This window comes from Tympanuchus pallidicinctus, unplaced genomic scaffold, assembly GCF_026119805.1.
Source record: "Tympanuchus pallidicinctus isolate F22 unplaced genomic scaffold, pur_lepc_1.0 scaffold10, whole genome shotgun sequence".
NCBI lineage: Eukaryota > Metazoa > Chordata > Aves > Galliformes > Phasianidae > Tympanuchus > Tympanuchus pallidicinctus.
The window spans coordinates 13,046,786-13,071,198 of record NW_026294619.1 but is presented as its reverse complement, the minus strand read 5'-3'; the positions used below and the strand labels follow the sequence as shown (position 1 = coordinate 13,071,198).

Sequence of the window (24,413 nt, the reverse complement as noted above, 5' to 3'; positions counted from 1 at the left end):
CTAAGCATGGGCACACATTCTAGTGCTACGTGCCCCTGTTCCTTACCTCCGATTGGAAAATTCTGCCTTACCATAAGCACAAGCATTCATGAAATAACAAAATGTGTACTTACCAGGCACCAGCTCCTCAGTAACTTCTTTCTCTGTACATTTTTGTAAAACACCAATACATACCAACTTATCTTACCTAGTACTAAAACCTGTCAGTCTCTCCTCTGCACAGGGAAAGATGATGGAACAGATCCTCCTTGAAGCTATTCTAAGGCACATGGAAAAAAAGAGGGGTGTATAGTCAATAATTATACAGAGATTAGGCTTGGTATGATGTAAGATCACTAACTATACAGATTAGGCTTAGTAAGATTATCACAGCAGAAAGATAATCAAAATAAACAAAAATACTCACTGGTGTTGTAGGCTCACAGCAAACTCCACAAGAAGCAATCTCCAGAGAGAGATCCTTCCTCAGTGGCAGTCAGCTCTTAAATGGGGTCTAGGAGAGGTGAAGCCAGGCTCCAGTCCTTCCTGGTAGCACAGGAGAATTGCCTTCACCTGTGCTCCTGCAGCTGACTCGTTGCTTGCCTCAGGTGGTCAATCAGAGGATCAGGCTGTGATCAAGTTCCCATACAGGGGTTGACTTGAAAGAACTAATATGGCTTCACAAAGGTCAAATCCTGCTTGGACAACCTAGTGGCCTTTTATGATGGTGTAACTGCATCAATGGACAAGGGAAGAGCCACTGATTTCATCTATCTAGACTGCACTAAGGCCTTAGATGTGAACACTCTTCTCTGACTTGGAAAGTTATAGATTTGATGGGTGGACTTTTCAATGGACAAGGAACTGTTTGTGAAATTATTCCCAGAGAGTTAAGGTCAATGGCTCTAGGTCTAAATGGAGATCAGGGACAAGTGGTGTCCTTCAAGTCTATACTGGAATCAGTGCGGTTTAATATCTTCATCAACAACATCAACAATGGGATCAAGTGCACCCTCAGCAAGCTGGTGGATGACAGCAAGCTGAGTGGTGCATTTGATATGTCTGAGAGACTGGGTGCCATCCAGAGAGACCTAGACAGGTTTGAGTTGTGGGCCCGAGAGACACTCATGAAGTTCAACAAAGCCAATTGCAAGATCTTGCATCTGGGTTGTGGCAACCTCCACTATCAGTACAAGCTGGGGGACGAAAGGATAGAGCATAGCCCTGCTGAAAGGACTTGGAAATACTAGCGGATGGCAAGCTGGACATGAGCCAGCAATGTGCCCTTGCAGCCCAGAAAGCAAAGTGTGTCCTAGGCTAAATCAAATGTGGCATGACCAGCAGGCAAGGAGGTGAACCTGCCCCTCTGCTCTGAGCTGCTGAATCCTTACCTGGAATGCTGCATCCAGACGTGGAATCCTCAGTACAGGAGAGATATGGACTTGTTGGAGCTCATCCACAGGAGGGCCACAAAAATGGTGCAAGGGATTGAACACCCACACTATGAGGATAGGCTGAGAGCTGGGGCTGTTCAGCTTGGAGAATAGAAGGCCATGGGGAGACCTGAGAGCAACCTTTCAGTGTCTGAAGAAGGGCTGTAAGAAAGAAGGGGACAGACTCTTCTGAAGGGTCTGTTGTGATAGGACAGTGGTTTCAAACTAAAAGAAGGAAGATTTAGACTGGGGTGTCAGGGACCTAAAGCCCCAGCTGAAGAATGATCCTGGGATGGAACAAAGTATTCTGACAGTTTAAAGGGAACTGATATTTGTGGCTGTTGCTGACCTTGGTAGTTTATCTTGTTTTTGCAGAGACATATTTTGCAAGCAGGTGTTCCACTTGGGCTCTGTGTCACACACTGGCAGTGCGGGTACACTGCGCAAGTGGAAAAAACCCTGTAGACCATGAGTGGAATAAAAGCAGGAGAAAGGCTGTGGTGCAGGAGAGAGGAAAAGCACACTTTAAAGCAGGGGAGGCCCTGCTGGCACTGCCTACCAAATCCACCACCGGCACGTTCCTTCTCTCCCCTTTTTGAGAGTTTGCTCTTTCTCAAGGGTCAGTAAGTTATAGTGCACTTGCTTAGGGAGTTTCTGCTTATGGGGGTTATCTAAAATGGATGCCTGCGTGTATACGAGTGAGTGTATGCTGAATTACACCCATAACCCTCTATGCTTCTCTGAGCATGTGGTTTGCTTGCCTCTGCTCCTGAGACATCCTCTCTCTCAGATCCAAACGTACCCTGAAACAACTAGATATAAGGAAAAGAGTTGTTACAATAGGGGTAGCAAGGCACTGGCACATTTGCCCAGAGAGGTGGTGGGTGCCCCATCCTTGGAGACACCCAAGGTCAAGCTGGCAGTGCTCCAAACATCTGATGGGGCTGTAGGTGTCCCTGTTCATTGCAGGGGAGTTGGACTGGATGGCCTTTAAAGGTCTTTTCCAATTCAGACAACTCTGAGCTTTTAGGATCTATCTGGGGGGGAAAAAAAAAATAGAAAAAAAAGAAAGAAAAAAAAAAGCACCACAGGAAAAATGCTGGACTGATGTTCTGCAGTACTTTTCTACCCTTAGGAGAACCACATTCTCCATGTAACACCACCACCACCAAAATGCACAGAAGATGGAGAGGGACACAGAGACTGCAGGCAGAATTTACTTCTGAGTTTCTGCACGTCCTGTCCAACAGCACTGAGCAGCACAACAGTGAATGCAGCATGAGGAAGTGAGACAAATTAGAAGAACTGAGTTCTGATGGTCAGTCTGAGCTGAAAGAGATGCTACAGTTTCTGTCTGCAACTGAAGCCAAGTGATCTGTAATGCTCGCAATTACAGCACTTTACAAACGGAAAAGGAAAGCCTTGACCATAAGTTGATTAATTCTGAACTAATTTTAAGGGTTTAGAAAACAAAAAAATACTTAATTACTAAAGATTTAAATGTTGCATGTCTACATGAAGAAATATATATTTGCTCAAAGTTCAGAAGATTGGAGGGTAAAATTAATCATCTTCCCTGCACTTAATTGCATTCAGCCTTGAGATACATACTTCTATGAGTTCTGTAAATTTGGCTTAGATATACTTTTGTATAGCTATAGTTATACATACATCTCATGTTGCTGCTTCTGTTTCTGTTCTCTGATTGGGAAACACTGCTTTACTACTGGTAAAGTTGCTCTACAAGCATTTACATCCATTCTACCTTGGAATACACATGCGCCATAGCTTACCTGGAGATGAAGAGAATGGGCTGCTGAGGAATGTCTTTCCCAGGGGGACTCATTTTTCCAGGAATACACCTCTGGTACAGTATTTCCTCATGGAGGGCTTCCTGAGCACAGCCACACAATATTTAGCATAAAGGCATCAGAGGAACACAATTTCTTCAGACCACAACTCACTAAATTGGCTAAGGGAGGCAAAGGGAAATGCTGAAGTTTAACAAGGAAAGAAAACAGACAGAAGAACACAAACCACATGGTCAGGGAATATCCAACAAGGATATTTTACTCCCTTTCCACCGACATTTTCCTGCTGCTCCATCCCATTCCCCTCTCTCATCTAACCTCCTACTGATGCTGAACTCTTCTGCCCAATCCACATACGGCATGCTTTGAAACTCACTGCTCTATACCATTTAACCACAGTCCTCTTCTTTAAAATTGAATGACTGACATATAATTTCAGAAGTCTCAGACTGACCCAGCAACTGAGAATGAGCAGAAGCAGAAGCTTAGACACAGCTTTAAAACTGCAGCATATGTTTGTGAACCAATTGCATGGTCAAGAAATGTTGGCTGGGACTTTAGATATTTCATGAATATCGTGAAGTCATTTCATGAAACCAGATTTGGAGTAGTAGGCTGAGCAGTGGGGTTTTTCTTGTTCCTTTGGCTGAAGAGGCTTGTGTTTCTGGCACTGAATGCATTCGAACAGTGGTATGGAGTCACCAAAAGGAAAACTGCCCAGGTAAGGAGTAAAAAGATCAGATGAGAGTCGTATTCTGAAGCTTTGTGTCTATAGCAAAGTGTGAGCAATCACTTCAGTTTCTGGGAAATCTACTGTAAATCATGATAGGAATGTACAAGACATCTGTGATGGGCATGTCTTCAAATCTAAGTAACGATGGCTGGCTGTAGAAAATTCACAAAGGCTGGATATGGAAAGGTAACAGTAATACTGAAATCAAAGCAGAAACATCTTCACTTGCCCTGCAAAGACACATTGTTTCAGCTACTTCACTTGATTTGACAAAACAATTTTGGTTTTGCAGGCTTTTATAATGATTACACATTGAAGTGGGCAATATACATGCAATATACATGCAATATACAAACTACAAAGAGGGAGAGCTTTCATATGTTCTAGAGGACTGTTATCTTTCTGTTTTCTTTGGAATGCTTTAAACACATGCCTCCAGGTTACAGTTTAAAATGGTCATGCAGTCACTGAATAAGATGGTATTTGCATGCATTGTCACAGATTCAAAATACTTCTCTTTTCAAGGTTTTCCCTCCATTTACATACTTAGTAGGGCTTGACAGTTATGGTTTTACTTCCTCTTGCACAAGGAACAGCAAACCATTTTGAAAAGGCTGTAATGTACTTGAGAAAGATTGACTGTAGCTGTCCTTACGAGAACACAGAAAGCATAGTTTGCTTCTCCATTAATTTTAATCATACAATATGAAAGCTAGAGTGAGCATTGTCCAAACAAGATCACATAGGCTGTATGTTAATTCCAACCAGAACTGCTTCTGTCCTCTGTCAGTAACATTAACAAAGTGTGCCTGTGTTTGCTCTTTGCATCAAAAAGTTCTGCCAACATCACACCCAATTAATTATCACATAACACTCCCCCCTAATGCCCTGGAGGTACCATGTAGGTACGTGTTCCATTAACTTGTCTTTTTCTTGTTCTAGGAACTGGACACAGTGCTCCAGATGGGCTCTCACTTGAGTAGAAAAAATCATCTCCCTCAACCTGCTGACAACACTCTTCCCAATGCAGCCCAGGATATTGTTGACCTTCGACGTGACAAGAACCTGTTGGTAGCTCGCATTAAACTTGGTGTCCACCAGGACAACAAGGTTCTTCTCAGCAAAATTTCTTCCAGTCGCTCAGTCCCCTGTGTATACTGGCATGTGAGGCTATTCCTTCCCAGGTTCCACAATTCCATTTGTTAAACTTCATGAAGCTTTCTGAAACTTTCTCCAGCCTGCCAAAGTCCTTCTCCTGGTGTGGCAGCCACTCCTCCCAGTATTGTGCTTTCTCTGCAAGTTTACAGAGAAAGTGATAGATACTCTGTCCAGTGTCTGTGTCAGTAGTGAAGTTAAGCAGTTATAGGGTCAATATCAATATCTGGATATATTACCAAGAACTGGTTAGCCACTGGATTTTGTACCACTAGTCACAAAATCCCTGAGCCCAGCAGTTCAGTCAGTGTTCAGTCCACATCAGAGAGTTCACTCCACTTACACTTCATGGGTTTATACATGAGGAAGGCATGGGAGACAATACAGAATACCTATTAAAAGTTGAGATAAGTAACAGTGCTCTCCCCAAATCCCCCAAGCCATTCATCCCACTGCAGAAAGCTGCCATGTTGGTTAAGCACTGCTGTCACTTTGTGAATCCATGCTTACTACTATCACTTTCTTCAAAGAAAGCGTAGATGTGCTGTAGAGAAAATGAATGAGTTCTCTGTAGTATGTTTCAGCTCTGTGGTATGTCCCAGAGTTGATTTTCTTCACAGTGGCTGGTATAACACTATGTTTTGGCATTAAGAGAAAAACTATGTTGACAATACACCGATGTTTTGGTTGTTACTGCATAGTGCCGTACAGAGCCAAGCACTTTTTAGTTTCTCCACTTCTTCTACTGTCCTGGCAGCGAGGGATCTGGTAGGGCACAAGGAGTGGAGGGGGGACAGAACCAGGACAGCTGGCCTAAACTGCCCAAAGGGGCACTCCATGCATGTGGCATCATGTGAAAACTATATAACTGAGGGGAGCAGTTGTTTTTGTTGTTTTTCTTAACTCTGGCCATGTTATTCATCACTCTGAAAGCTGGTCTAGGCTTATTTATGATTTTTCCAGCTTGTATATAGCATATGCTCTTGTTATAATACAATCCAGTTGTGGATTTATTTTGGTAGTAGTACTCAGCAGTGCCATCATCCTCGCACTTTAGGAACCTTATCGTGGAAACGTAACAAGTACATTCTTGACATGTCAACCAGGCAAGTGGACCACCATGGAAAGAGGTATCCAGTGTCTAAGGGAATTAGCTGTGCTGGAGGTGATGTATAATGTTGGTCTGAACTACCAATTATTCCAAAATTGAGATGTGTTATTTCACAGTCTATGCGGGGTGAGTTTGTACGGAGTTCACCATCTCTGTATGCCAACTCACTGCCAGCAATGACCTGGAAAGACAGAGAAGAACAGATGATGGATAAATTCACTGACCAACTCCAGCAATATATATATCTCTCCTCCTCTCTGAGGGCCTGTGTTTCAGCTGTGGAGAAGCATTCCCAAGTGGCCGAACAAGTCGAAGGGAATAAATCTTCTGTCCTGCCTGCATGGACTAGCATCTCAGCTACCAGAAGTAAGCATTTTTCAATTCAAGACAGAAGATATATTGGGTGTACATCACATGCTAACCTGTGGACTTACCTGCATGACCATGGAGAGGATATGAGGAAATTAGATGGAAAACTCACTTCAATCCTAGAGGTACAGATATGTGAGTTGCAAGGGAAAACCATTCCTGGAAAATGACCATTCCACTTGCCAGTGGGTTGTTCTCCAAACAGAGTAGATGGCCTGACCTTATTTCTGAGTTTGATGACCAGCCTTTTGGTTTGCATTCACGAGTGATGAATACAATAACCAGAACCAGAAGGGCCCTTCTTTCAGTCAGTGGAGGAAAAGGACAGCCAGGTTTATTGGGCTGTGTGGATTCAATGGCCTGGCACATCAGAAGCACAGGAGTATAAGTGTCTAGTGGACACTGGTGTACAGTGTACCCTAACGCCATCAAATTACGAAGGGTCACAACCTGTCTGTATATCTGGAGTGAGAGGCGGATTCCAAGAGCTAATTTTATTGGAGGAATCTCAGTCAGGAATTGAGCATGACTGAGAACGAGTGGCAAAAGCACTCCACTGCAACTGGTCCAGAACTTCTGCACATCCTTGTTATAGATTACCCCAGAAGAGGATACTTCAAGGACTCAAACAGTACCAACAGGTTTTTGGTATAGCTGCCTCGGAGATGGAGAACATTAGGTAACTGTCTACCTTGCCCAGCCTCTCAAAGAACTTTTCTTTTGAGGGGGTTACTAAGAGCAGAAGTACAGCAGGAGCTGAACACTTCCACACTGGTGCACCAGTAGTAATATCGTACCATTTGAGATTCCCCGATTCCCATCCATCAGCTGATTTGTCAGCTGCAGAACCACAAACTCGAAATTGCAAATGCCATGTGCTTAACAATGGAGAAAGTAACCATTGGGTGGCTGAAAACATATCCTATATCCCATGCCACTGCCCAAAATACTACCCTGCGCCTTGACAAGCAAGTCTTGTGGTGACATGGCACTCAACACCACACTCCATTTGAAGTAAGCTATTCAGAACTAACAAACCAAAAGATCTTCAGTTTAGACCTCACACAGGTCTCAAAGCAAATGAGGAAGCAATCAGCTTTATCGGTACCATGCAAAGTTATCATGGACTTGGGAAGGTTAAATTGTTTTCAGCCCAGCAGTTACTTGACAGCAACATGAAGTTGCAGTTTGCTGGCCTTGATTGAATTCATAGTAAAAACTGAAGTCAGATATTTCCTGAAATGCAGAGACCTAGATCTATACATAAATAGCTTGTTTAAATAGCAATTTAAGTGTTGAAAATTGTTTCTTACCTGTCCTGTGTTCACACTTCTGGAAACGCTGCATCAGTGCAATTAAGATAGTAGTTACAACAAGTCCTGCTGATTTTACAACAAAAAAAAAATAGAGAACAGCATTTTTTCCAAACATGCCCATTTGCTTTATAATGAAAACTTGGTTGTCAAAACACATACTGTGCTTATTAGATCTATTTATCTCAATCAAGGGGAAATTATTTGAAACTAAAAGAGGAAACCAAAAGAGGTTGGATATAAGGAAAAAAGTTTGTTATGATAAGGTTAGTGAGGCACTGGAACAGGTTGCCCAGAGAGGCAGTGGATGCCTCATCCCTGGAGAGGCTCAAATCAGGGCTATGAGCATGTGATGGAGCTGTAGCTACCCCTGTTCGTTGCAGGGGAGTTAGACTGGATGACCTTTAAGGGTCCCTTCCAATTCAAAAGATTCTATGATTCCATTATTTTTCTTGCATCCTGTATGTACATTATATCAGAAAGTTGACTTCTGAAATTAAATGTTGTCTTATTACCTTTGTCTAAAGGATTCACAACCAAATGGCCTCTTTTCATAATGCATACGCAAGAATCTGTAGCCCATGGCACTAGGACAGACCTCGGCCAACTGTCTGGCTCAGCAGTTGTTCTTTCTGTCCCATGCCACCAACTAAGATACGTGCAAGGTGTAGTGATAAGAACAGCTAGTAAGCAATATTCATATGCTAGGCATTTACTGCCTCACTTAAACTTGCAGGTCTTCCTGGGTGGTTTTACATCACAGGCCAAAAGGTAGATCAGTGATGGCTCAGAGCCTGAAAAACAGAAAAACAAAGCAGCTCCACTTTGGCCAGACAAAACACTGTGGGCTTTGTAAAACACAATGCACAGAAGTACACACATCTGGAGTAGGAAACAGTAGTCCAGGTATCACCTTCAGGCAACAAAACCCCTGTAAGCACCACTGCTGCACAACCTTGCGTTCCAGGGAAGTGCGTGCAGTACTGAAACTGTGCAGATCATTGTCATTTCATATGGGACCTAACATGTCACTGCCCAGGTCTGCGTTGGCCTGTGAAGACAAGATGGTTTTAAATTAAGGGAAAGCAGCAAGCAGGAAAAGTCTTTCCCTCTTTCTCTTCCTTCCTTCCCTCCTTGCTTCCTTTTTTAAGCCATTTTTAAGCCATTTTTAAGTAATGGCTTTCATCTCAAATGAACCCCACATTGCTTGGTCAGTAGAAAGGCTAATTTTAACCAAACCAAAAAAAGTTACGCTGATATAAAACTGGTTGAACTCAAACTGAAATTCAGAACAAAACCACAACCATAAGCAGCATTTAATTAAAAGCTACCCACTTTCCCACCACAGTAACCCTTGCAGATATGCAAGCGATTTCTCATTTTTAGGATAGTCATAAACTCAAATTTACAAGAGTCCCTCTGATACATCTAAGCCAGCAAGCACTTAAAGATACAACCAGCAAGCACTTAAAGATACAACATTTCTGCCTCCCCCCTCACATATGACAATATTTCCAACATACACTGGAGTAACACAAAGAATAAGGAAGAATAAATAAAATGACACTTTCAGCCACCTTTGGTCTTTGGCTGAAATGGTCAAGCTAGCAAAAGAATGCCCAGCTTTACCCAGGAAAGTTTACATCAGGTAGTCTCCGTTTCATCTATCTGTTAATTAGATGATTGCTCATGCATTCTGTGCATTTGGGGCAATCTCTTACATAATCCAGTAAGTAATCCAGTACATTATCTCTTACATAATCCAATAGACAAATGGTTTGAACACTGAATCTGTGTATGCAGATGGAATGGAAGAAGCAATAGTACAATGGGGAAAAAGCTATCTTACTGCAAAAAAAGCTATCTTACTGCAAGTTAGGTTATTAAGACAGCCACTGGCTGTTTGTCTTTCTTCCTGATGACATGGACTTACCCAGATGACTGCTAGCAGGCCAAGTGAAAAGCAACACAGTTACCTAGAAGCCCTCTGACAAGGTATCAAGTTGAAAGAATGCACACGTGAATATTTAGTGAAGGGACACATAGGATATCATACCTATTTGCTTTTTTGAAATCTTTTACTACCTTGGAAACAATTTGGACAATTCTTCCTGTGCAATTCTAGATTGTTTTGGCCAACAAGCAAAGATTTTTTTATTTGTTCTCAACTCTTTCACACAAAAACTCTAAAATCAGTCAATATAAAACTAAAGCCAGTAGAAAAAAAATCTGAAATCAGAAAAAATAATCTGTGAGTAGTAAAGAGTCCAATGGACTGCAAGTTCTGCCCACACTGAAATGGTAGTGAAGGCTAACACCGCTTTCAGTAAACCTTGCTAGACTGAGTTGACCTCAGTAGCCACATTAGCACAGATTTCAAAATTAAGATCTTAAATGTTTGTAGCCTGGTAATTTCAAGCAGCTGATAAGAAAATAGCAAAATCAAGATGTGAAATGAAGCGATGGCTGCATTTAAGAGTGAGGTCTTGTTTCTAGACTTGTGTAGATACTAATTGTGAGTGCAATAAATGTTTCATGGAAAGCATAACATGCAAGTGATCTCATGAGGTTAATACATGAACTCAAGAACAAACAGGCAGAAGATGCCAGCCATGAACACACATCCTATATATCATAATACAACCACTCAGAGGGTGGTGACACACTGGAACAGGTTGCCCAAGGAGGCTGTGGATGCCCCATCCCTGGAGGCATTCAAGGCCAGGCTGGATGTGACTCTGGGCAGCCTGGTCTAGAGTTTGGCAACTTGCACATAGCAGGGGTTGAAACTAGATGATTATTATGGTCCTTTTCAACCCAGGCCTTTCTATGATTCTATGATATGGTAATATAAGCATCCCTGTGCACTGAGAGACCAAGGTTAAAATGAAAATGTACACCTCCATGCACATGTAGCAAACATACCCTTTCATAGGCACAAAACCAGGAGCTGATGCGTATCATAGCATTGTACTGTCCTGCATCCTCTTTCACAACGATGCACAGCCTCAGTGTTCCATTACAAAAGACGTGAATCCACTGGCCGTGTCCACTATTGCTATGTGTCCTGTGCTGTAAGGGCACATTTCCTCTGTACCAGCTGATATGAAAAGGCTGCCCCCACTGGGGATAGCCAAGGTAAAAAATAACAGTCACACACACCTCTGTTTATTGTTGTCACATTACCATAAGCTGAAAATACAACACACAGAACAAAGTCATTACAAGCAATTTTCTTTCAGCCTATCCCTCAAACATTGCCCTGATCCTGCAATTAGTAAACCCAGCAGCATAAAGCACCAGGAACGCATCCACACTGTTTTAAATCCCAGTTTAATGTAGAAGCATGTTGCTGCTACTGAATTAGGAATGAAGTAAACAAATTTTATTACCTTCAAGAATAACAAGTGCACACAATGCAGCCTGGAAGGTGAAAAAAGATAACATTTCAAAAAGGATCTTTTCTTTATTATGATGTATACACTTTTTCATGGGCTTACTGACCAAGAAATCATTAAACCCCACTAACCTAAGTCTCACCAATGAACGATGTGATTTGATGTAGGTGGGTAGAAATATTTAAAGGATGCTTTCATGCTAACTCTACATAAAATCCTCAGGCACACAAAACAGCTTTTTTTAAATTTGTAATACATACTTTGTGGCTTCAATCACAGCAACAAAGGTGTAGTAGCTATGAATTTGTGGGTGAGCATCCCTTTCTTCATTACGTCATAACTGTTACCACTGAAGTTGGCACCATCAGACTGCTTTTCATAGGAAAAAAAAATCCTTCAGAAATATGTTTTCCATTGCTGCTGTGTGCAGAACTTCAGAGCAGAGCATGACCTGCAGGTCAACAAATGAAGACGGTGTGCTGGTGATGGACTTGTGCATCTGCACAGCTGCTCCTCTGGCCCTCTGCAAAAATACTGTGATACAAGAGGTGCACGAGGAGCTGGGAGGGGACACAGCAAGGCAGCTAACCCAGTTGACAAAAGGATGTTCCATCCCATGCCATACGGCATCATGCTCAGCAATAAGAGCTGGGGGAGTTGGTTGCATGTCTGTCACTGCTCAGGGACTGAGCTGGGCATCAGTGCTGAGTGATTACGTTATGCATCACTTGTTTTGAGCATTCTTTTTTTTTCTCTTCCCTTTTCTTTTGCATCAAGCTACCTCAGCCCACAAGTTTTACTTCTTTCCCCCAATTCCCACTGGGTGCAAAGTGAGCAAGCAGCTGCGTGGTGCTTAGCTGCCAGCCAGGTTAAACCACAAGAGCTTAGTTTTATAACAGAAGCATGAAGGTGTTGACAACAAAGAACTGTATCAGTCATCTGCAATAGTGGAAGTCCCCCAAAGTAAACTGCTTATGTAAAATAGTGCAACACCAAAATATTGCCACACGTCCCATTCAGCTTCTAGTTTTTCATCCAAGCATACATGACACCAATAAAACAATGCATGGGAGATAACACAAAGTGCTTCTTGGTAAGTCAAAGGAACACAAGTGAGACCAAGCTTCTGCAAGTCTCCAGAGAGGTCTGTGGTTCCTATGTATCTGTCACCTCAAAATGGACAGGATTTGTAGGGAGGAAAGCGGGTCACCTTTCCTTCTGCTTATCAAGCAATGCCTCATATCCAAGTACAGAGACATAGAAGTACACGTACCTGAGAGCCGTAAGATGAAATGTATGTCAGCCTATCTGCACCAGCTATCCAAAATAACTGCTTAGATGATTTGCACTCATACAGAAAATGAGAGACAAATGCAACCACCCTAAAGACCACAGCATGACTAAAAAAAAAATTGCTGCTATGCAGGTAATCAACAAGACAAGCAGTTCTGGTGTGTAAACTTGATCAGAGTCTCTGTAACTTTCATTGCTCCTTCACTGGATATGTCTGATCATGAAATATAGCCTTGTGGGTTATCTTTACTGCCTTCTTTCAGCAAGTACACACACCGTGAACACTACAGCACTCTGAAGACTAAGAATTTACAATGGTGCATTCAAAAGAAAAGGACAAAAACCACAAACTATCTTCTTTCAACATTGGAACCAACAGCAGGAAAACATTCAAATCAACAACAAGAAGCAGTAAGCACAAAAAGCCATCAAATACAAGAAGTCTAAACAGTACTGCACCAAAGAGATATAAATGAACAGGGTGATCTAATAAATCCAGAGAAGTAGCTGGAGTCTGCCAGTACCATAGGAAGCCAACACCATTCAACTACAAAAGATCTCTGGGGCAGAGCAGCTACACCAACAATTACCCTCTTTAACCATAACAAAGATGAACAGTGTGCTGCTTCAGTAGCATCCTCCCCAGTACCAATCCAGGTACTGTAATCTACACCTAAGCCAGCTTAACGAGCTCCACAAGCCATGCAGGCCCAAAAGGCACCCAATTGACCCTACTGCACATTTACCGGTAATCGCAGACTTCCTCTTCCTTCCATCCTGACACACTGAACTGGTGCTATCCTTTGTAAGATGTAAAGGGCAACACTTCAGTCAGTCAGTCAGAAATTGGCTGAGTCTTTGCACAGCTCAAAATAGCAGCAGAGCTAAATGAATTCATTCTCCAGGTTCAAAGTGGAAAGGTGTTGACTTGCACCATTAGTCACACTGGTCCTGTACACTTTAGCGTGCCCTTCATAATTCTCATGCTAAGATGAAGAGGCGTGTGCATACATGAGCATATGCACATGTACCCATGTACTGCCCTACTTCAACTTTGGTTTTAAGCTCCCTCTGGCTTGGTTGGCCCTAAGGCAATCCGTCTAATTAGAAAAGGCACACAAGAAACCAGCTGAGTGACCCCAGCCTACCTCTCACAGCCTTGCATACAGCCATCCCCAGGCACTAGATGCCAGTGTTCTCATCAGCAGCTGAACTGCTCAAAGACTCTTTTGCAAATCACTGCTTCTCAGCACCCACAGACCACTGAAGCCCAAATCATTTGCATATCATTACCTTCGGGCTGATAAGGCATGTGTATGCAATTTCAGGTACACAGATTCACTTGTACCTTGTCAAGCAATCGATTCCAATTCAAATTAAGCTGCCACGGGACCCGGGGCTGCTATCTTTAACTTTGCAGAACGCAATTACCTTGATGAGGGCTACAAAATGCATATTTAAACAAATAGCCACGTTAATATCGTTCCATTTCTGGATCAGCCATCGCTGACACTGAAGTTATTCAACACCAGGCTGCCTGAGGGAAGAAACAGGGAAAGGCTGCCCCCTCCAGTACACAGATATGTTATTCTCCAGATATTTGAAAGCAAAATTCTCAGCATACACTGGAACATTTATATAGCTGGAAAATAAAATTAGCAGAGCACAGTCACAGCTGTACAAACAATTTGCAGCTTTGCCCTGCCAAAATACAAGCTTAAGTGATAACTGCCACATTGGTGGTTCCCCTTCAATTCTCTCACCACTGTACAAGATGTTGTACTTGACGCATCCCAGCTGCCTTCCCAATGCTTCTGAATGTCTGATATAGCCCTCCCAGCATAGGGGTACATCAGCAGTACCCCATAACCTCCTCAAAAACTGCTGTGAAATGAATCTGCCGCTTCCTCTCACCTCACTTCAGGTGCTCAATATGGTTTTTTTTAAGGCTTTCTACATACCTAACCTATGCCCCAACACACACACTGCATCTGTTGTTCTTTTCCTTGGATAACAAGTCCTGAGTTAACAGCTCCTTGAAAATGTTCAGTTATTCCTAATATTGGAGGGTGGAGAGACATAAACTACTCCTCACACTTCAGCTGCAGGTATTAAGGGAAAGCCAAAAAACAAAAGAGCACAGAACTTGCTACATCCATGAGGTGGACTTAAATGATTAGATGAGCCCTTGGAAAGCAGTTTGCTACTACCAACAAACATCACCTGCTGTCACCTTATGACAGAGCATGTCCCATTTCTGTGCAACAGGGAGATAAACAGCAAAACGACGTAAAATCCTGGTATCATGAAGATTGGAAAAGACCACTAAGATCACCCAGTCCAACCACCAACCCATTTCCACTGTGCCCACTGACCACGTCCCTCAGTGCCACATGGTTCTTGAATACCTCCAGTGATGGTGAGTCCACCAAACCATCTCAGCTGTTTAGTTTGCAGGCTATGTAAACTGAATGTTTGCTGAAGATGAAGCATTCGTAGAATCCAGTGTCTGTTGAGACTCCTCAATTTAATTTCCCAACCTGTTTTCACAGGGATTTTTTTTTGTTTTGGTGGTTTGGGGTTTTTTTTTTTGTTGAGCTTTGTAGCTATTGTTGTTTTTGTTTATTTTTCTGATTCTCAGAGGGTTTTCTAAGAGCACTGCCAAAGCAATAATAGGTAGGGGGTAAGGAGGGGAGGGGTCTTCCCACATCCCATGAAATAGAATACAGATGTGTGTCACAGAGACAGTAAAACTGATATTCAGAGCCCAACTGGATGTGATCCAGGGCAGCCTGCTGTAGGTGTCCTTGCTTGAGCAGAGGGTTGCACCTGGTGATCCTCCAGAAGTGCCTTCCAACTTCAGCTATCTGATGATTCTGTCATTCCCATATCAGAAACAGCTGCGAAAGTGAAGGGGGAGCTTTGGTAATTCCAATCCAAACCATGGGATGTCAGTGTCCTCTGGAAAGGCACTATGCTTTCTGCAGTGTTAACAAGCAACCTTTTCTATGGTATGGAAAAGCGTGTCTGTAGTTTAAAGCTCAAATATTTGCAGTTGTGTTCTCTGCTAAATGTGTTTGAAGAAGAATAAGACAGCAAACTGGCCTTACTGTTTGTTACTTTTTAGCAGTAGTGGAGAGCAATGGTGCTCTACATTTGAGTGATTAATATATCATTCTGCTCTTTCAAGTGAAAATGGTTGATCAATACCTAAGTTTAAGAAACAATCTTCAGTGGGTAGCCACAATCATTCAAACGTCCTTAAGACCTTCTTCCCCTGTATTCAGATGGCAGTTGAGCTAAATGCAAAGTAATTACTATAAAGACTGTTGGATAGATAAAGCATTCATTCAGGCACTACAACACCAACAGAACGGTAAAGCTGAGGGTTTGCTAGAACTCACTGCAAAGTGGAAACTTAATTATTTCCCAGTGTAGTGCTTCCCCTTACTGACTGTAATTCTCATCAGATTTCATTGCTTTGCTCCAACAAACTCATCATTAGACACACATCTTTGGTCATTTCAGCTGTTTAGGTTGTTTTAAAGACATATAAATAAATGAATAAGCATTTCTAACACTCAATGCATGGAACTTTTAAAAAACAGTACATCAGCTTTGTCAAAACAACAACAAAAAAAGGGTACTTCCAAAACATTGGCCAAATGAAGCCTCACCAAACAGTAAAGTTGCTGTGCAGTAGCAACTAAATGCAGCCAAGACTTGACATGGGAGTGTTTCTGAACACAGTTATCTTGAAATGCAGGAACTTTTCCAAAAGCACCCAACTCGATTCAGGCAGTTGTATTTTAATAGTGAGTTTGTAAATGACAGCTTACCATTTTTATCAGCCTAGAGACACTTGGTTTCTCTTTTCCTTGAAATACGACTACATTACACGCTTTGGGCACTTTACTGCTTTCCACATTTTTAAGACAGTCAAACTCTCTTGGAAAGATTTCTCCCTAATTACCAATTTGTAATTATTGAGTTGTCTGTGGGACGACACATGCATGGTTGCTTGTAGAATCACTGAAATGTTGATTGGAAGAGACCTCTGCAGTCTAACCTCCTGCTCAAAGCACAGCTACTACCAGCACTAGAACAGGTCTGCCATGGGTTTGTCCAGCCAAGTTTCAAAAGCCTCCAAGATCGGAGAACCAGCACCCTGTAAGGTAGCCTGCTCCTCTCATACACTACTCCCATAACAAAGAAGTATTTCTCAGTGTCCAGCCTGATTTTTTAAACCAGACTTGTTTTATCATTTCCCTCTATGCAGAATAGTTTGCTTCTGCTCACTGTTCACATGTTTTAGGCTCCTAAGCAACTTGGGCATGCTGTCCAGTTTTTCCATATCCATTGGGGGGCCTGAAGCTGGACGTAGTATTACAGGTGCAGCCTCCCCATCTCTGAACAGAGTGTGATGATGACCTCTGTCGACCTGCCAGCCATTCTTTCCCTGATATAGCCCAGTATGCAAGCTGCCCTGTTTGTAACTGGAGCATACTGCGCTGTATTCTGCTTGGTGTGCAGGTCCTGTTCAACATGGCACTCGCTCAGACAGCCAATTCCCAGTCTGTACTGATGCACATGATTATTTTGGCATGTGTGAGGAACTTTGCCCTTCTCCTTGCTAAACTACCTTAAGTCTTTGTTGGCCACATCACCAGTCATTGCCTGGATAGCAGGCAGTCATAGTAGTTAGACAGGATTTGTCATGGTAGATTGAAACCGAAGGCTTCCAATCACCTTCTTCTCAACGTTGTATTTGAAAATGAATTCATCGGTTGCCTTCACTGATGCTGGACAGCAGTTTGATGCCTGAGCCCAATGTTCCTTCATATCAGTATTTAAGCCACGGTCAGTACTGTAGTTTCATGTGCAGGATACATTTGTCATTCATTCCTCTCTATACATTTGTACTTTGACTGCGAACACATTGATCTTCTGCCTTCCCCATTTCTAAGTGTACGTGTTGTGCTGCAAACATGACAAGGATGCAGCAATGTGCCTGGCAGCTGTACTGTTCTACAGACCGATGAGGCTACAGAATCAGAACCATTAGGTTAGAAAAGACCACTAAGATCATCTGGTCTATCCATCAGTTCATCCCCACCATGCTCACTAACCATGTCCCTCAGTGCCACATCTCCATGACTCTTGAACACCTCCAGGGACGGTGACTCCACCACTTCCCTGAGCAGCCAATATCAACACTTTACCACTCTTCCTGAGAAATTTCTTCTAACATCCAATCTGACCCTCCCATTCACCCTATTTCAGTATTCTCAATTTATTTTGTCTACGGCCATTTCTCCATCTGCTCAGACCCAGGCTAAGCACAGACTGCAAGTCTGAAGAGTTTGTATCGGTCAGACAACTTCTCAAACAGAAAGTGATAATGCAAACTGACACTTAAAGCCTCAGCATGACAAAAAAAGATTTCCCTGTTACTGCAGTTTCCATAGTACTTAGGGCACACTTAAGGTTTCTGCCGGTGGGCACACCAGGAACACTGCATCAGCTCGCTGTCACAGGCTGATGTGTTCTGTGCTCTGGAGGGAGTCTCCAGACACAGCTCCAACTCAGTCCTGCAGAGGCCCAGGTGAGCCCTTCCTCGCGTTGCCCAGTGCAACAGGGAAGCTTCTCTAAGATAGTCAGAGGGCAGTGAGGCAGTGGTACAGCTGCCCAGAGAAGCTGTGCATGCCCCATCCCTGGAGGGTACGAGGCCGGGTTGGCTGGGGCCCTACGCAGCTCCACGCGGGAACGACTCCCCTCCTCACAGCCCGCTTCCCCCAGAGCCGAGCACGGCCTTCCCGCCTCCCTCCCTTCCCGCACGGCTCCCAGCCGCGCCGCCCCGCCCAGGAAGCGCCCTTTGCCCGCGGAGCAGGAAGCGTGGCGGCGCCGTGCGGCAGCGGGCGCCCTGCAGGTAGGCGCGGGGCGGCTGGATGGTGGGCAGCAGCGGAGCGCTGGGCCGGGAGAGGGCTGCACGGGTTGGAAGCTTCGACAGAGCCTTTGTCTGTCGGCATCGTGGAGGGAGGACCTGCCCGGAGAAGAGGAGGAGAGGGCCGGCTGCCCTTTTTCTACTCCAGTCTCCGCTTTAGCCGCTGTCCCTGTGTTCTCCTGTCCCTTGCTTGTAGCGCAGTTCCCTCGTCCCATCGCTTTCCACCTGCCGCGGGCAAAAGCATCTTCTTGCCCAGTTTCCGATCTCTGTTGCACACAGGCAGCCTCACACGTTGCCCCGGTTCCCCAGAGCTCCACGTCTCCCGCTTCTTCTTCTCATCCCTTTTCGGGTGTTATGGCAGTGCCCTGGCCACCCCACCTCCTGCCCGTCCCAGCACAGCAACCCCTGCTTTAGGGAGGACATCGCCAGCTAGTGCTGTATATCAGGAACAGGTTCTGCACCACAGGGTGGTGGGCATGGCACGGGCTGCCCAGGGTGATGGGCATGGCCCCATGTGCCGGAGTTCAGGGAGTGCTTGGACACTACTTTCAGACACAGGGTTTGGATTTTGGGTGGTCATGTGTGGAGTCCGGAGTTGGACTCGGTAATCCTTGTGGGTCCCTTCCAGCATGGGATATTCACACCTTGCTCTGAATGGCAGCTTGGTGCCCGGAGTGACCATGCAGAGAACACTCAGACAGCGCCAGCACTTCAGGAGCAGACTGCAGGACCCCAAGGAGCCTGAGAGATGGAGCTCTACACTGGGATGACTCCTACAGCCTCCACAATCCAACGCAGCCACAGGACAGCTATGGAGGTGAGTGGTCAGGAGAGAAAATGAAGAGTCATCAGCAAACAGCTGAGGTATAGACAATGGATTGTCAGATCCTGAAGGACTGTCTTCTCTGTTGGTGAGATCAGTCTCCTCTTTGTACAGAGATGACTGATCATGGGAAAGGAGGAAACTCTCCCGACCCCAGGCTAGCCTGTCAATGTATAAGGACTGTCTGCTTTTTGTTGTGCTGCCATAGCAAATCTGAGCACAGCAGCCATGCATCAGGAGGTCTTTGCAGGATCAGAAGCGAACTCTTCCTTCTGACTTGTTTGCGTGCTTTGAGACTTCCCCTGGTAGCTGTGGTCAGACATTTAGCAAGATGCTGGTACCACCTCTGAACTGCTTCTCTGCAGGTCCCATATGTACACCCTTTACAGGGAAACCCTGCTGTTTGTGGTTAGCCACTCAGGGAAAAGGCCTGTATGTGCATGGGGCTTTGGCTCCTGCTTTTGGGTGGAACAGGCCATCTGGTACACACTGCAGCATGTTGGTAGCTGGGTTGGCTCCTACCATCAATCTGCTGCAACAGAGATTCTCAGTAGTTGTGAAGTTCTGAGAGCTGTAAGGCTCCTGAAAGCAACCTAACGTGTTGGCTCAGGACAGCCTGAAATGGCACATCTGCTGAGATGGTCTCCATCAGCATTCAGCAGATATTTATTTAGTAGGCACTCAGCTTCTGCTTTCCCCTTTCACTTTCTTTCTTCATCGTTCTGTAGTTCAGCAAGTCTCTTTTGCTTGCTCCCTTTCTTTCTGTCCAACTTTGCGACCCAAGATCAAAGACTTCAAGACTGGTATCTGTCCAGGACCACTCCCCTCATCTGAGTAGTCTCCTTAATTCTGACACTATCTAATCTCTTACTGCTTGTTACCATTCAATAAATAGCTGTTGGTGATGGATGAAGCAGTCCACAACAAAACACCCATCACTTTATGCTGTTTGTTTGCACTAGAGGCCATCTGTCCAGTTAACCAATTGCAGCTGAATTGCTGTCCAAAAATGTACTTTTCCCATGGCTCAGCCATACATAAACAAGGATTGGTAGTTTGAAGCATAATTCTGGGAAAATGTTTCTGAAGGGGTGCTAGCTGGCACTTAGGGAACTAAGGATTAAAAGGAGAGTTAAAAAAAAAACAACAAACAATGTCTTAAATACTTTAAAAATATTCCTAGAAACTCTGTGATGCGTATCATTCTCCAGTCCTAGATTCACCCAGCTGGATTCCTTCCCCTGCCACCTTTGATTCTTCCTTTTTGAAATAAAGTGGGACTTTTTTCATACCACTGTACTTTCTCTATTCTCCTGCATTTTTTCTGCATCAATTGCCAGTGCCTACCTTTTGTGCTGGTGGCATTTGTAAGACCAACCTGCCCAATAATTGCTTTTGTGGCAATTGTTGGAGTTGCAAAGCAGGGATCTGCCAGAATCCAGTAGGAATAGACATAACATCATATTGCCTGTTTCGTTGGTTTAGCTCCCTCAGCCTGAGAGTCTTTTCTCGGAGGAGAAAGGAGAATTGAGGTAGCAAGTAAGAAAATCATGCTCTGGTGACTAAAGAGTCATTTTCCATTTAGAATAAGTTTAAGAATAATTTTAATTTAAATAATAATAATTTTAAGATTATTCTTGTGGTTGTCATTGTCACAGAAATGCCTCCAATTCAACTGTGCATGCAGATTGGCTGAGTTTTGCTTTTTCTTTAAACTTATGGCTGTTGTTGCTGTCTCTCAATTCTGCGTCCAGCACATCTGGTATATCTCCCTCCTCATATACTGGTCATCAGAAAAGAGGCAACCTTGAATCTCCTATAAGAAAATAAAACATCTGACATCAGATACCTCATTGGTGCACAGGGTGCCCATAAACGTTTGTTGCTCAGATTGTTCCATACTTTTAAGCAATTTCTCCATCTGTTCTCCATATTCAGTAGGGGGAGTAGATTTTAAGGCATATTATGTGACACTATTGCTGAATATTCAACTAAGATTTGTTTGCTTTTGTAAGGAGGATTCCTGATTGGTGAACCTGACATAAGCTGCCGAGATGGACCAAGGAGAAGATCAAGATTATGAGGCCTCAAAGGACATGGGTAAGGAATGAGTTCATAAACATAGAAAGCAAGAAAGCAATTTGAGCTTCTGCAGTGTTCTTCAAACTACTTTATTTCATCCAGCTTGATTTGAGACCTTCTCTTTCCCTGTCACTGCAGCCTTGTAATGTGCTATTAAGAGTATGTATGAAAGACAGAATATTAAGAAGACAGAATGCGACAATTTCCTGGGGGCAAGGAAAGGCTGACTGCACTGCCCTCAGCACTGCCTTTTGTGGCACATCTGCTCTGGGTCGCATGATGAGGTCGCATTCTCACAACTAGTTTTACATTTGATCCCAGTCCTTCCCTGGAACTGCTTCTCCTACACAGTGCAGACGATACTCTCTGGGAGAAGAGCTCACCTGTTCTCTGCCATCCTTGTCTCTCAGCAATAATTACAATTAGTGATAACAGCAACTAGTTGTCATTTTTTCCAGGTGCTGAGATCGATCCCTTTCTGAATCACTTTGCAAGCACAGATCCACAGGACTTGCTGGCAGCAGAATCCGTAGGAGAAGAGGAACAGCTGGAGAACGGTGATGGAAGTCAGTGTGGTTCCACAGAGGCACAGCAAGGTGACCGCAGGGAGGCAGAGGAGGCTAAGCTGTCTTGCTCTGCTATCAGCCTGGTGAAAAGACAAGAGAGAAGGGTGGGAGCACGACGGCGAGCCCCTCGTGCAGAGCGGCCCACCATCTGCTCCGAGTGTGGCAAGGGCTTCAGCCGGAGCATCCACCTCATCCAGCACCAGCGAATGCACACCGGAGAGCGCCCGTTCTTGTGTGGGGAGTGTGGCAAGGGCTTCAGCCAGAGCTCCCACCTCATCCAGCACCGGCGAGTCCATACCGGCCAGAAACCCTACACTTGTGCGGAGTGTGGAAAGAGCTTCAGCCAGAGTTCTAACCTCCTGAAGCACCAGCGCATCCACACCGGGCTCAAACCCTACATGTGCAGCGAGTGTGGGAAGATCTTCAGCGATAGCTCCACCTGCATCAAACACCAGCGTATGCACACAGGCGAGCGGCCCTACAAGTGCTCAGCCTGTGGGAAAAGCTTCAGTCAGCACTCCCACCTCCTTCAGCACCAGCAGGCCCACAGCGGTGTCCGGCCTTACTCTTGCGGTCAGTGTGGCAAACGCTTCGGGCAGAGCTCCGACCTCATTAACCACGCTCGTACCCACACCGGTGAGAAGCCTTACAAGTGCAGCCAATGTGGCCGGGGCTTCAGTGGCAACTCCAACCTCATCAAGCACACCCGCATCCACACGGGTGAGCAGCCATACCGCTGCGGCCAGTGCGGAGCAAGCTTTCGTTTCCAGCCCCAGCTGGTGCGTCACCAAAAGCACCATGCAGTGTAGTTGGCCACGTGGATGATGGGCCATGGACCTGGTGCCGTTGGATGCTTCATATGGGGTGTGAACTGGGGCAGGGAGCCCTCAGAGCCTGTGTCCTTCTGGGTTGATCGGTCTGTGAGCACTGCCTAGGCACTCAGCCTGCGCTGAATGAACTAGCGCAGGTTCACTGCGTGGGGTAGCAGTTCTCAGCCCCTCTTTGAGGGAAGAAAGATACTTACCGTATGGTGTGTTCAAGACCAGGAGGGAGAGACATTCCAAGGATCAGTGCCTTCTTTTGTTATTCTTAGAGGGTTGTGATTTTTGTCCTAAAATCTGCTGTATAAATTGCCTGGGTTTTGCCTTTGTTGTAAAGCCATAGCTTAGCATGATTGCTCCCCTCAGAATCCACATCTCCCACTTGGCAGTTTTCTTGGGTTTAGGTGGTGTTAGCTATTTATTTCAAACCCCTGCAACACAGAGTTCGATGCCTGAGAGTGTATGTCACAGGCCCAGCCATCCTCTGTGCGGGCCATGTCTGGAACTGTATTTCTGCTCAGTTGGATAGCTGTTAAATTGGCAGGTTCTCAGATGATGATGCTTTGTCCTCAGCAGTTTGACAGCTTTGTCCTCAGCAGCAATTAAGTAAATTAACATCCTAATAGGTACTTCTCTCAGATTCTTGTTTAGGCGCTTTTGTGGGTGGCACTTTATGAATGTTTTTATAAGGCTTTTAAAAGTATTTCGGATGACTTTTTTTAATTGTGATTTTTAATTGACACTTGATGAAAAGAAAGAGGATGATGTTTCAAAATAAGCTATGTCAAACCGATTTTGTATTCAGTGTTAAATATCTTTTCTTGCATAAAAGCTTTTAACTCTAACACCGCCTTTGAGTTGTTAATGATTGCAAAGAGTTGATGTTGACATTGATTTCTAGAATTCCCATGAATTTTTGCAGGTGGTTTTGACATCTTCTTTACTAATGACTGTCTAAGGAATATGGGGGAGGCAGAATTCTGAGAAAGCAGAATGAACTGACCTCTGAAGAGATCTTCACTTTGAGGAGAAAAATACTACTGCTGGGAGTCTGTCCTTACAAGGAAATTTAGCTCAAACGACTGCTTGGTACGGGGGAGGAGAGAACTGGCAGTAATAACAAATATGTTAATATCTCTAGCGCGGAAGAACTCCCTGTAATGAACGTAGCAATATATACTGAAATTCCACCCACAGAGCCAAACAGTTGAAGAAATCAGTGTGCTTTAGGCAAGAAAACGAAGTGCTTGAATCTGTTGTTCTGTAGAATTTCTATTTTCAGCGTTGTTTATCAGCCCAATGCTAACAATGAGCATTCTCATGAAGATGAGCTTCCAAATAGCAGGTATCAGTAAGGACCAAAAGAAGGTCCAGATTGAAAAGCATGGGATTTTGAAAGAAGCAAGCTCTGAACAGCAGCATTATGATTGGAATTACAGGCTGAGTAATGTAGCACACCTTAACTTCCAGCTGCTATGCTCAGCTTCATGCTCCCCTGGCAATAGAGCTGGTTTAATTTGTTTGCTCTCACTCTGCTCCCACCCTCTCCCAAGAGTCTGAATTAATAAATCTGTACTGGTTA

General features: G+C 44.3%; 1 protein-coding gene and 2 long non-coding RNA genes across 6 annotated transcripts in view; 2 read left to right on the top strand and 1 right to left on the bottom strand.

Moving 5' to 3' along the window:
* The window catches only part of LOC128091116 (uncharacterized), a 32,220-nt gene extending 21,018 nt beyond the window's left edge, over nt 1-11,202 (top strand). For 2 of the 3 annotated variants that reach the window (XR_008211254.1, XR_008211255.1), the window contains one exon: nt 2,548-6,124. This is a non-coding gene — a long non-coding RNA (uncharacterized LOC128091116). Of the gene's footprint in view, nt 1-2,547; nt 8,944-10,870 lie in introns of those variants that run through there. The other variant, XR_008211256.1, reaches the window with a different exon arrangement.
* Nucleotides 1,462-13,840, bottom strand: LOC128091122 (uncharacterized). The gene is made up of 3 exons (XR_008211257.1): nt 13,744-13,840; nt 3,206-3,384; nt 1,462-1,574 (listed from the first exon to the last, which is right to left on the bottom strand). It is a non-coding gene; the product is annotated as an uncharacterized LOC128091122 (long non-coding RNA).
* Nucleotides 13,841-18,423: 4,583 nt separating this feature from the next.
* LOC128090753 (zinc finger protein 239-like) lies at nt 18,424-23,676 on the top strand. Of its 2 annotated transcripts, none has more exons than XM_052703328.1 (4): nt 18,424-18,524; nt 19,168-19,356; nt 21,378-21,462; nt 21,903-23,676. In XM_052703328.1, the coding sequence occupies exons 3-4, from the start codon at nt 21,417-21,419 to the stop codon at nt 22,817-22,819; spliced, it is 963 nt and encodes a 320-aa protein (XP_052559288.1). In that variant the 5' UTR covers nt 18,424-18,524; nt 19,168-19,356; nt 21,378-21,416; the 3' UTR covers nt 22,820-23,676. The 2 variants fall into 2 exon arrangements, with proteins under 2 accessions (XP_052559288.1, XP_052559283.1); XM_052703323.1 differs by having other exon boundaries at nt 18,448-18,524; nt 19,201-19,356.
* The last annotated feature ends 737 nt before the right edge of the window (nt 23,677-24,413 follow it).